The sequence below is a fragment of the Artibeus jamaicensis genome, unplaced genomic scaffold (genome assembly GCF_021234435.1).
Source record: "Artibeus jamaicensis isolate MK-2021 breed Jamaican fruit bat unplaced genomic scaffold, CSHL_Jam_final scaffold_537, whole genome shotgun sequence".
Classification (NCBI taxonomy): Eukaryota; Metazoa; Chordata; class Mammalia; order Chiroptera; family Phyllostomidae; genus Artibeus; species Artibeus jamaicensis.
The window spans coordinates 33,528,934-33,543,269 of record NW_026522047.1 but is presented as its reverse complement, the minus strand read 5'-3'; the positions used below and the strand labels follow the sequence as shown (position 1 = coordinate 33,543,269).

The window sequence follows — 14,336 nt, the reverse complement described above, 5'->3', positions numbered from 1 at the left end:
AGAGCGACAACCGAAATTGGCGACTGTGGTAACCAGTCACATCCTCACTTTCAGGGCATGTTGGCCTGGAGATACAATGAGTTAGTCATCAGAGGAAGGAGGAACAGAAGCAGCAGAAGCCGAGTAAGGTGCAAAAGAGAGAGCTCCATGCCAGGCAGGGAAAAGGAGTGAGCGCTTCTCAGGAACTGCTCCCTGCTCAGCATCTGTAAGATGCTGGGAGGTTACTAATGCCACGGCGTCACCCGCTCACTTTCATATCTCCTAGGGTCCAGGAAGGTCGCTTATGAGAGTAGTTTCTGCTTTTCTTAAATAAATTTCCTTTAGCTGACTGAAACAATCTGTGTGCCCATTCCTCTCAAAATGAGGGAATATTACTGTATTTAAAGCAAATATTAAGTTATTGAGCAATATTACAAAAAACGACCATATTTAAAGAATTATTCAGAACTACTTAAAGGCATCTTTAAATAGTGAAAAACCTTACAGGAAATGTGTGTTTCATTTTTAAAAGGTATTGCATGGTGCTTTGTCAAATATGTTTTGTTCGTTGTTAGAAGAAACTGGCTACCAGTCTCTTTCATAAAAAGAGGTAGCAATACTCTTTTTTAGTACTTAAAAGAAATATTTTCTATACCATTGTTTCTGAAGCTGAATATGTTCTGTAAGCATTAGTTTACTAATGCTTTCAAAACATTATAATTTTGATTAAAGTAAGTTAAACACAATTTATGGTTTATATTGCTGACTTGGAGTTTATGCATGTCTGCTCATTTTAATACAGAGCATAACTAAAAGGAACATATTAAGAGTCATGTAACTTATATTTATAGCTACAATTATATCTACTGAGTTTGGAGTCCCTTGTACTGAGATTTAACTCATCGGATGAACCAGCTTAGAATGTATCTGTTGGCTTAAGTTCATTTTCCTGAGGATTTTCACCACCCACCTCCTAATAGATTTTCATTGTTTCCAGGCAAGCCTGAAACATGGGTAAGGAGAAACAAGTGTGCAGAACAGCCAATTGGTGTCTATCTGATACTGGATTATGGTCTAGTTTTAGAAACTTAGACCTGACCTCTTTTGGCAGAAGAACTGTTTGAAGAAGCTGTTTCATGTGAGGACCTCTGGGAGAATGGAAACTGCAATGCAATTGTATTAATACCTAGACAACAGACTGCAATACAGTGGAAGAGAGGGGCTTTCTCCCCACCCACTTCCCTAGGGAACCAACCATGAGGTGGAGGGCTGTGAAAACGCAGAATGATGTATTAGGGACACAGTGATGTGCAGTTTGGGGAGCACTGGAGATAGGATCCCAGTGCCAGTGGCACTGAGATGCTGAACTGGAATAGCTGTCAACAGTAGTCAGTGCAGTGGCTGGAGTGAAGAAAGAGACTCCAGTACTTGGTAAACTTGCAGGCCTCCAAGGATCTCAGATACATGGTAAGGTTTTGTAGAGAGGAGGTTCGGGGGTCTGTATATTGTGGAGAGCATTGTCAGAGAAATTCAGTCATCATTATTATGGTTTTTATTAAACACGCAAGCAGAGGCACAGGGCGATACAAGTTACACATGTTATAAATGGCGAAGAGTCAAAGAAATTCAATAGAGATAAGAGTAAGTAGTATATAAAGACAGGGTTGTCTCAGAATTTACTGGAGTAAAGGTATTAATCTGAATATATATATGTGTGTGGGAGCATCTATAATCACTTGATAAGTATATATATATAGTCACTTGATATATATATTCTACATGTATATATATGCACATGTATAAAATCACACAAGTGTATATATAAAATCAATTTTCAAAATTTGTTTCTTTTATATATTATTTTATATACTAATATATGCAAACACTATTGATAATATTTGACTGTCCTTTATTTGATAGGATTGTTGTGAGAAACATTGAGGCAATGTACAATAAATAAAATCACTGTACTCATATTAAAGCACAATGTATATGGAAAAATTACTCAGTAGCTCAGTGGATTGAGTGCAGACTGTGACCCAAAGGGTTGCTAGTTCAATTCCCATTTAGGGCATATTCCTCAGTTGCAGGCCAGGTCCCTGGGGGCGGGAGGGGGGCATGTGAGAGGCAACCACACATTGATGTTTCTCTCTCCCTCTCTTTCTCCCTCCCTTCCCCTCTTTCTAAAAATAAATTTAAAAAAGAAAAGTTAAAATGAGAGAAAATGTGGCATAAAGAATAATATAGGACTTATAGTAAAAAATACTGGGTTATTTGTCATAAGTATGACACTGAATTTCCAAATTTGGATAATACATTTAAGCCTTTGTTCTATTTATAAAAATACTTGAGGCACATATATGAGAGGCTAATAAAATATTTAATTGTTACACAAAATATTGCCATTATTACAAGGCAAGAAATAAACATACCTATAAATCTAATGATGTCTTTTGTATATAAGACATTTGCTAAAACCTCAAAAGTTATTTCTTAATGATTGTTATTCCTTAAAGCACAACAATTTTACATGCATGAGTTGACTCTACTACTAATATATATATCCCAATTAGAGCATAGTACCAAATGTTATTAGATTGTTAATTAGGTCAATGCCTATTAGGTTCATTTAGTCATTCTAGCTCAATAATGAGTTTGTATCCCTAAGGCCCAGTTGGTCACCATGGAAATTCAGATCATTACTAAATCCCTGATAATGCTAATTCCCTTGTGGTCTCTGGTCACTTCATGTTAGTAAGCCAAACACTGAAATAAATTAAATTCTTTATATATTAAATGTTATTTTTCAATTGTTATAATGTCTATGTCAGGTTTCTGATGCACATCTTGGGGCAGAGATATCTTTCTTTAAAATTAAATAAGCCTTGTTAAGCTTCTAGCATTCCTAAGGACCATTATGTCATGTTTCTGTGACTACAAACGATCAGAAAGCACGGTTGCTTTAATGTGGCTTGAAGGCTGCACAGGGACCGCTGTGACTCACTCAAAGAGCATCAGGTCAAGCCGGCATTTATGGTGCTGAAGTCAGTGTCTTCCGGGTGTTGTCACCTGTGTACGGTGCTGGCAGGCCACCTTCCCTAGTGGGGAACATACATGGTTCCTCTATAGTGCTCATTACGTAATGGAGCCAAGCTGGCCCAGGGCTCTTTCCTAATCAATGTGTGCCAGATCCCGGATACGCATTTTGGAGGAGGTTCAAATAATTATTTGAATCTTTAAAAATTATGACTAAAATACAATGCCTTAATGGTAATTGGGCCCAAATGGTTTAGAGTCCCCCCAATCATGGGAAACTCATGACACGTGGCGAAAACTGTGTTAACATCATAATGGTAACATCAGAGTTCCAAGTCATCAAAACTGTATTCTCCTCTATGAACATATACAAGAGTTCTCCACTCTTCTTTACCAAATATACAAGAGTCATCGTACTCTTCTTCCTAAAACTTATACAAAGGTGGCAAAAGTAGGTTAATAATAATGAATAATACGCTGAACAAATAATAAAAGAATGAACTCTGTTTCACATACAACCGCGAACCTGATTTTGCGCACCACTACGTAATGCTGCATAACTACATAAACGGTTTAACACTAAATGCAAGGGTGGCTTTAATGTCAAGTAAAAGGTCAAATCTAACCTCCTGGAGTTTGAAGATAGTGCTGCTATAAGCGGAAATATCACCAGGGATGTCGAGCTACAAGGATTAGACACAGTGGCTATTAGACTTTTCTGTGTGGCAAGCTGCTAGAAAATATAGATTTATAATTCACGCTCACTTAAAATCTGTGCAGAAAGTGCTTAAAATTGGAAAGAATAAAATTGCATATAAGACTTCAGGAAAACAAATGGCAGATTTGAAGTCAATTTAACTTTAGTCTACTTAATCCATTTAGATTCCACTCCTTTGCTTTACTAGATATTTCTCATCTTTTTCTTCTTATCAGGCACCATCTTGGTTCAGCAGAACATTTTACTACTTTTTCCAATGATGAAGAGTTATCTACTCATAGGACTCCTCCCAAATGTGTGATATTTATAGCCAGAAAACATTTGACAATATTCACAACTACCATGTGAAAAAAAGATATCTGACAAAGCATAAATATATAATACTTAGAGGGAAACAATTTTGGGCAAATGCTCACACAATGTTTGGCCTGTAATAATAAATCCTAAAGTCAAGTCAGATAACTCTACTTGAAGTTCAAGTAAATATGAACAGCATAGTGAAAATTTTTGAGAGAGTTAATGTCAACTGGCTAGATTTGAAGGCATGAGAAATATTATGAGAGGCGACTCATGTTATTACCATATAGACATATCATATAGACATAGAAATTGTTATGAGACTATACAAATAACAATTTGTTGAGCACATACTACAGTCCACATGGTTTAATTATATAATTTATTTAACACTTAAAGTAACTGTATGTAATAGGTGCTATACTAGTGAGGAAATAAAGTTAATTAATCTCATGCACACTTGCCCATGAAAATGGATATTTCTAAAGAGAGGTATTTTAAGTTTGCAATAAATAGTTAAACTGAATTATTCTAAAATTAACTTTACCTTATTTTTGAATAAAAATGGTTTCAGTTTCATAAATCTTCTGAGATACATCTCCACTGCTATTTTCATATTGTAATACTGAAGGGATTGGACCCTGGGTAATTGTAACTCAATTCAGTTTCAGCTAAATTTTATTTTATTATTAAACATATAATTGAGACATATTTAACAGAATGCTCATAATCTTTTCATTTCCAATTTACATTTTCATTGTTAAACAATGACTGCCAAAAAAAATATTTCATTAAAAGTTAATTGTAAGCTAATGAATAATAATGAGTGTATTTTGGTAATATTTTCTGAAGTTGACCATCTATCTCCCAACAAATCCCATTATAAAGTTTATTGAGAGGTCTTCATAGATGGATAAATTGAACCAAACTATCAACAAAATGTAGTGTTCATTGTGGGTAGAAATGAAAAATATGCTAGACCCTGTTTTTAAGAGACACAAGACATTAGTAAAAGGCAGCCAGGAGTCATTGTAATTACAGCAAAAATGACATTTTTCACTTTCTGAGAGCAAAGTAGTTGTAGTCTTTTCCAAATGGGGCGTATTTCTGTTTCTCATTCTGTTTGGTGGGTGATCTTGTTCAATTATGCAAAATAAAGACATTTAAGAACAAAATGAGTCCCTGATCAGCACTAAAGTGAGCTGTTTAAGGAACTTAGAAAAGCTTACATTTAATCATTTTAACACACAGTATATTCCTAACTCTCATATAGCGTTTTACTTCATACGCTTTAGATGTATTGCTACGTAAATTCACAGCAATCAGTCTGAACTCTCAGTAACTTAGACCATGATGTGTAAGGGGGCCTGAGAAGCAATCTCTAGACAAGAGGAAAAGCAGCCACGTTGTGTCAGGTTTCCACGTCCCTTTCCTAATGCAGCAGTGTTGATACTCAGAAGCCCAGATACTCAGTGATGCCAGAGAAGATGTGACTCAGAGCCCGTGGGCAAGTGATTATATTTGGGGGAATCATAAAACTTTTCACTCAGTAAATAAATGTATACGTGTATAAATGTAGACAGAAAGATAATTGCTGTAAAAACTAAGTAGGGAATGAAGTGATAGAGAATGAAGGAAAGGAGCTATATCTGTGTATGATATTATGGTGACTGAAGGCATGTCTAAGCAGGTGATACATGGTCTGGTGACCTTAATGAAGGTAAGAGTGGGCTGTGAAGATATGGATTACAAGTGGTCCAGGCCATGAAAGCAGCTTAGTGGAAAGTCCTGGGACATGTTTAGCACTCTTCAGGGAAAACAAAGGGGACCGCATAATCATGGAATGAACTTGGATTTAATTTTGAAAATGATGACTAGCCTTTGTAGGGTTTTGAGAAGAGGAGTGAAGTGACCTTATGTTTAAATTTTAGAAGACCGCTCTCATTGCTATTTGAAGAGATGAAGATGGGCACAAAGATCAGTTAATTGGCTACTGAAATCCTTTAGACAAGAAAGATTAATGGTTTGGATCCAAAAGGCCATTGTGTGATTAACAGTGAAAGTTCCCCCATTATGCTGCATGTTTTTCAAAAGCCATGGTGATTTATTTTATTTCTTTTCTCCCAGAGTGTGGTGCAGCATTTAAAAAACAGTGGCATAAGCCCTGGCTAGTGTGGCTCAGTGGATTGAGCATTGGCCTGTGAACCAAATGGTTGCAGGTTCTATAACCAATCAGGGCACATGCATGGATTGTGGGCCAGGCCCCCAGTGGTGGTCATGTGAGGGGCAACCACACATTGATGTTCTCTCCCTCTCTTTCTCCCCCCTTCCCCTCTAAAAATAAGGAAATAAAATACAGCGGCATACAAGTATTTGTTGGATGAGTGAATAAATGAATGAATTATAAAATAATAAAACCTTATATATTCAAATTTATGAGTGTGATTAAGATGAATGCAAGTAGTGAAGAGTTAGATATAATTTCATATAATTCCTAAGGTATATAGTGGAATGCATCATTCGATTATAATTATCTGAGGGCATAACATATTTCAAAGAAAAACATCAAAGATAAGAGTTGAAAACAGCTTTTTTCCATGTTCAGTTCACCCATACTGAAATCTAAAAGCTGTGGTAAACACAGTGGGAATCTGAGTTAGAATAAAAGAAAATTTAAAAAAATTTTAAATTTGAAAACTAAAAGTAGGTGCTTTCTAGAAATCTGAAAGGTTTTTATACATCACACATGCACAGGTCCACGTGACACCCACGCCTGCCCCAGCTTGTATGGATGACTTAAACAGAGTGTGTTTACAACTTGGAAAAGGATGCGGTAAGAAGTAGGTAATATCACATGTCAAAGAACAGCTATCTAAACTAATTGCATTTCTTTTCAGAATCTGGCACATGTTATTAGATCCATAATTCAGGAAAATTCCATAGCCAGAGTTTATTTTTATTTCAGAAATATATTGGCTTTTTTCTCAAATTATGAATAGACAAAAATGTCAGCTGCATAGCTCTTTAGTTGCTCACTATAATAATTATTCCCAATGTGTGTTGAATAATAGATCAATATCAATTTATACATCATTTTTCATATTATATCAAAGAAATCATATTTTAATTCTTTTCATCCAATTTTATAAATTATTTAAATAATGATTATTAATTTTGTGATACAGTAAAATTCAAAAGGATAGCTAAACAATTCACAGCTGAAATCTTGTGTTGATAAATTCTCAAATGATGTAAAGCTAACTAAATGAAATGTAGTGGATTACATATAATAAAAAATGCCTAAAAGATGACTGTGACAGTAGCAAATTATAGGGAAGAGAAATCAGAAAATTAACTGAATAAAAGCAAAAGCTTGTTGGATGTAAGAATATGTGTTGTCCTTGAGAATCTGGTTGACCTCTTCCAGGAAGGCCCCCTCCCCTGAAATGCTACACTGGGTACACTTCTTCTATAGCTAATGGGTTCGGTGAATGGTAATCTCCCAACAAAGAAGTGTACGATTATAACATAACAAAAACTCTGGGTTTCTCTGAATATTAGGATTCTTCTAACAAATTGACACAATCCTAACAATTTACTGTAACTGTAAGGGTGTATATGTACCTGAAAGAACCCTGTTGCTACGCCTAAGCTCTTTAGGTCTATCCTTCAATTGTTTTTTTTAAACACTTTTTAATTTAAAAAAAAATCTCTCATTTCCTCATTGGTGAAAGCAGTTATCTTCTTTTTACTTTTTTTTCCTCTCTCTCCCCATATACCACTTATTTATTTTAAAGGTTATTTAAGATTCTGGTATTTCCGAACTTACCAAATATGCCACAAGAATGTAACTGACTAAACAAAATATAAACTATCAACATTAAAAAATATTAACAAAGACATTTAATAAAATGCATGCTGCTTATTATGCTAATTATTTTTATAAAGATTGTTAAAATTTCATTAGAAAGTAGTTTTTAGATTGTCATATTTTTAAGATAATTTCAGTGTTACGTAGGCCATGCAGTTCAAAACATAACTACAAAATAATATAACTAAAACATGACAGATGAATATAAAATATTGGACCACAGAGCAGTGATACACTTTAAGTGGTAATTTAAAAGAGTTAATTTAAAGGACAAAATTCAGAGCCCTAAATGCTTATTCTATAATAGAAAAGGTTAAAATTACTAAGTCTATGAATCAAATTTTTAAATTTTTGAAAGTCAAAAAAAAAGAAATAAGACTAAGTCAGTGAGAAAATACAACAGATAAAATGATAAGATCAAAAATTACATTTTTAAATGATTAATAAAATTGATAAATTTTCAGTATAATACTTTATGAAAAAATAAAAAGACATAAATAAACAATATTCGGAAGAGGAATAAATGTAAATACCATAGACATTATGAAACCTTTCAGAGGACATTATAAATAAATTTGTTAAAAAATATGAGCATTTAAACCCAGGAGTTAAAAATCTTTGCTCAAGTAAAGTCCAGGTCCATATACTTCACCCACAAGATTTCTATAATTATTAATAAATAAATAATTCAAATACACAATGAATAATTACAAAGTATAGAAAATAGGAAGCATTACTGAAGTCATGTTATGAAGCTATCATTACATTTTCACCAAAATGTATAAGGACTCCATGAGAAAAAAATTATTCATGACCAATGATTCACTCATGAATAAGGATTCAAAAATGATAAACAAAATATTAGTAAACCAACTAAAACAATAGATTTTGTCCAGAATTGCAAATATGATTTCCATTAGAAAATCAATAGATATAATTCACTCAAATAAAGGATTAAATAATAATCATCATATGTATTTCAACAAATGTAATAGAAGAAAAACACCTTTAGTAAATTAACATTCATTTAGGTTAAAAATAAAATAAAACTCATAATTTTTCAGCCAATCAGATCCAAAAAGCTTAGCAAAAATGGTAAAATGCCTTTTCATTAAATAGATAGCTAGAAAAAAATCTGAACAAGAGTGTTTAATTTGCTATTGTCAGAAAAATCCCAAGTCAAGACTAGCCACCAATACCCACTGTTCAGTATTACACAGAATTCCTAGCACCTACAATGTCAGAACAAAAAGAACTAAAACTATAAGGTACAGAATGAAAGTAAACAAAAGAAAAACACTGTCATTATTTGTAGTATCACATTGTAGATATCACAATGTAGATATCTACATTAAAAATTTAAAAAACCCTATAGGTAAATGATTATAATCCATAGAAGAACTTAGACTTCTAAATTCAGATCAATATTAAAACTAATATTTCCATATACCACCAACAATGTGGGATTTCAATGAAATCAACATGCACAATATCCACATTAATTTTCCAGGGATAGCACTGGAAGTATCTGAGAATAAAATTACAAATACATCCCTAAAGATAGTGAAAAAGCAGCAAATAAATACAATGTATACCATAGAATTGATGGTTTGTTATTGAATAATGTCACTTATCTCCTAGTGTATAAAGATAATATTATTCTAAAATTTAAATAACTTGGTTTACCTATGGATTTGTGTGTCAAATTTGACAAGCTGAGTGGAAATTTTAAAGAAAGGCATAATGTTAGGAATGGCTGTACATTCTCAAGGAAGAAGAGCAAATAAAGTAGAAGGAACTTTATCATATATCAGTAATCATTATACAAACATAGTACACATAAGATACGCTATTAGCTTAGGGGTTTTTACCCATAGAACAGAATTAAGGACCAGAGAAAAAACACAAATATGAAAACTTCATATATAACTGAGTCAGCACTGCTGAGTGATGAAGGTACACTTTCCAATAAATGGCACTGTTTTAGTTTGTCTAAATGGATGAGAAGTAAATAAATATTGAATCCCCCCTCTTACATCAATAAATTGTGGACTAATTGGGTTTAAAACCTAGATATAAAAGATAATGTTCTCTAACTTTTAAAAGATAATATAGAATATCAGTATGACCTATCCTTTAAAACATAATTTCCAAATTTGACTACATTAAAAGTAAGAGCTTCTAGAAATTTTATAAAAATAGTGTACAAAATATGTAACATGGTATTTTCACCACATATAACCACTAAAGGATATTTACAATAAATTAAGAGCACTTTGTGGATCAATAAGAGAAATAAATTCAAAAATTAAAAGTAGAAATGGGAATTTGACCAAGAAGAAGGCACGAACAGCTCATAAGAATAACAAAGATATCAACTACATTAGACCTTAGTAAATTTAAGTGACTATGCAAAGTTAAGTGACTGTGAGAGATTACATCATACCACTAATTTAAGGGAAAAACGTCGGGCACTCCTAAGTGTTCACTTGGATTTAGAGCAGTGGGAATTCCATCCACTACTGAGTAGAGTGAAATCAGTATATCAACTTTGGAAAACAGTTTGTCCTGGACTACATGACATACCTGAAATGTGCATTCCTTAGACACACAAAATTCACTATTCAATATGTACCCTATGAAAATACTGTCTCTTCCCCAGAACCACACACATGAATATGTATAACAACATTGTATATAATAACCAAAACCTGGGAACCCCCCAAGTGTCTGTGAAGAGAAGAATGTTGTAGAAAATTAAACAATAGTAAAAATGAATCAGTAGAATTCCATGCATTGTCATGGGTGAATCTCAAACATAACTTGACTGGGGAGGACAAGGAGGGTGTAGGGGATAAATGGTGATGGAAGGAGACTTGACTTGGGTGGTGAGCACGCAATACAGTGTACAGATGATGTGTCATGGAATCGTGCACTCAAAACCTGTATAATTTTGTTAACCAATGTCATCCTCAATAAGTTCAGTAAAAAGGAAAACATTTAAAAATAATAATAATTTTGAGAGAAGAGAATCATAGAGTATAATCAATTTTCCAATAAAGATCCATCACAGGCAAAATGCAACCATATTTATTTAGGACTAAATATATAGGTGGGAGGAAAAGCTACTACAGAGAAAAATAAGAGTAAATACAAACCTCAAGACTTGGAGGGGACAGAATGGAACAAATGATCCTTTTTCTGGACCTGGATATTGAGAATGGGGAGGATTATTTTGACTCTGTACTCTGTGTGTTGTATGTGTTTACTTCTTTTGTTTATATTTCATGATATTTAAAGAATGATGATTATAGTCTACTGCATTTGTAATATATCTTCGAGTGACTCATACAACATACTAATATTTAAAAACTTTTTAATTGCAATGAAAACTTACATTTTAGGATACTTAATAATTACCAAATTTCTTTGAGGCCAATTTCCCTTGCCTCACTTGACAATGAGGATGTAAAGGCACATTCATCCAGGAAGCAGAAAAGGTAGTATGAAGAGGAAATAAATGTGATGTTCTGAATTTGTATCTAAAAGTCCTCAGTACAGTGAAGGGTAAGCACCTCAAATCAAGTGAAAGTAACTTCAGTGAATTAACAATGACAGCTATCATTAGCTGAGCTTATAATATGTCCAAATAAGTGGCCAATTACTTAGGGTATATTATCTTTAATCCACACAGTAATTCTGCTAAGTAGAGTATAAGAAAGATAAATTGACTTCCTGCTTAACCTAGCTCGTGCATGGAAAAGCCAGGATCTGATCCCAGGCAGGTCTCTCATACGTCCGCAGGTCATTACTTAATATTGCCCAGATATTATTGAAGGTCAGATAGTGGTGTGTAATGGAGCATGATAAGACCTGACTTTTAATCTAGCTCTGCAAATTATTAGCTGTTTGACCTTGGATAAAATTTAATAAATACATTAGAATTTAGCCTTTAAAAAAAAACTCCTTGAGGATAACAAAACCTATCTATTAGCTTTATGTTGAGATTTAAATAAAACACATACGTAAACCACCAGCACAAAACATCTATGCAAAAAAATTTTAGCTTATTCTATTATTATTATTATTATTATTATTAACACTTTGCAACTTCAATTAATTAGATTATATAAAATCTCCAAAATTTTTCAGCATTCTTTGGTTCAAAAGGGGAATTGATGGTTGAATGAATACAGGGCTAATCAAGCAAATAGAGAAAAAAAGATAAGAGAGCTCCCAAAGTGAGAATGCTGGTAACGAATGCGTGCCCATGATTGTTTCTAAGGTAAGGCCAAGGTAGAAAGACAATGAAACTTAGAGGAGAAAGATTCTCTGAGGAATAGAGAATATCCTTGAGAATAGCAGCTCTAATGAAGGCCGGGGAAAGTGAAGGGGGTGCTTTGGGGAAAAGGAATTAAAGAAGACTATAATTAGATCATCCACACCTGACTCAGAGCTCAGAACATTTCACCGCCTTGAACAATTTCATAAATACTAAAATACCATCATGCCAGACTTCCCAACAGGGTGAGTTATGAGGAAGGTTGGGCAGCAGGACCTCACGTTGTGGCTGGTCATGGTTCTGCTGCCGAATCACCCGGAATGCAGTACCTCAGGGCTGCTCAGATGTCTTTACCAAATAATAGCTTCTCTATTTCTGTGACATCCTCACTATGAAAAAAAAACTAGAGCCAGAGCTCCTTTGGTCAAATAATAGAATATGGACTTCCCATGACTCACTTTTATCAATTTCTATGTACGGAGCCTTCTGTGTCCCTGTGTCCAGCATCCCGATTTTTCAGTTCTAAAAAACTTGCTCTTCCCCATTAATTTTTCCAACAAGTAAAACATGTCCTCTACCTCTAACCCAAGAGTAGAATTCTGCTGCACATGTACAGACCCACTTGACTAAGGTTAACTGCCTTTCTGTTTGTCCAGGTTTTGCCAACCTGAGATCCACGGCTCATGTAATTCATCCACCTCTTGTATCCCTGCCAGTGTCTAGAACGTGGTTCTCCTTTCATACATTGTATTACCAGTGAGTCATCCCCCAGCCCTGAGGAGTCAATCTAGTTCAAGATACACATCCATCAATTCTTACTGATAAATCCCAAGATCCCCCAGAAATTATTAAAAAGCAGTTTGGAAATACAAAGCGCTATAGATTTCTAAAAATTTAACAACTTCTTCAGCTAATATTGTAAGGGCTATTATTTGGTTTCTCTCTGAAATATGAAATTGTTTTAGCTCTGTCCCCTGTGGACCTCCAATATCCCCATGAGACATACCTTACTGGGCAGAAGGAATGCTAATTAGAGATGCTTTAAGTGGCACATGAGACACTGCAGTAAGTGAAGTAGCTCACACTGAACTCCATACCTGAGCGCATAGCCTCTTTCTGAATGCTTTCATAGTCATGCCAGTCTTTTCTTCTCAAACCATCTGTCCATGCATAGAATTGCCCATCTCCCAGGCCCAGTGGAAATGTCTGTGGAAAAGGAAAGTATTCAGAGTATAAAAAGGAGGTATTTTCCTTTTGCATGGTAGGTAAACACAGCCAGGCACATAATAGGCAATCAAAGAATATTTGTTGAATGAGTGATTCTTCCAAGTTCACTGAAAAGAAAGCTATTGCTAGTGACCAGATGAACACATATTTAAAACCTGGTTTCAGCTCTTAAAGCAGGAGCATGCATCAACCACAGTCCCTATCATTGCCTGTTTTATTCCATCCTGAGACAATAATCATAACTCAGTATACCACCTTCTCTGGGCACAGCAGCCTAGCTGTTTTCACTTGCCCAAAATGTAAATACTAGTAATGCTGCCAAATTTGGTATTAAACGAAATGAATTTTGTTTGCAATTTGTTCAGTTTCATTAATTTTGCTCAAGTATAGTTGAATGGCCTGATAATAACATTAGCAACTATTCACTGAATGCTCACTATGTGCCAGGTACTGTGTTAAATAGTCTGTATATAGAAGAGTTTTGAATCTTTATTATAATCTTCAGTTGTAAATCTCCATTTTTTTCTGCCAATTAAATTAAGGCCCAGAGAACTAAAATAAGTTGAATTAAACCAAAGTGGCAAAGTCGGGACTTGGACCCATTCTTTAGACCAAAACTGTGGTCTTGAAAACTAGCAAATATGGTCTCCTATTTAGATTGCTGTTAATGTATGGTACCCGGTTATGCTTAGAGTTGATACTATCATCCACCCAACAACTATAGTCACAACATTGTGTTTCATAAAACCCAGTATGTTCTAACTGAAAAAATAATTCTGGGTACACTGCTGAAGCTACTTAAAAAAAGATTTTATTTACTTAGTTTTGGAAAGAGAGGAAGGGAGAGAGAAAGAGAGAGAGAGGGACATCAATCAGTTTCCTCTCCTACATAGACCAGGACTGAACTTACAACCCAGGCATATGCT

At 34.4% G+C, this 14,336-nt stretch overlaps 1 protein-coding gene across 1 annotated transcript in view; it reads right to left on the bottom strand.

Moving 5' to 3' along the window:
- The window catches only part of GALNTL6 (polypeptide N-acetylgalactosaminyltransferase like 6), an 872,151-nt gene that overhangs the window by 540,230 nt on the left and 317,585 nt on the right, over positions 1 to 14,336 (bottom strand). The window contains exon 2 of the mRNA XM_037155041.2: positions 13,281 to 13,389. Within this exon, the coding sequence (XP_037010936.1) occupies positions 13,281 to 13,389 (109 nt within the window). The remainder of the gene's footprint in view (positions 1 to 13,280; positions 13,390 to 14,336) is intronic.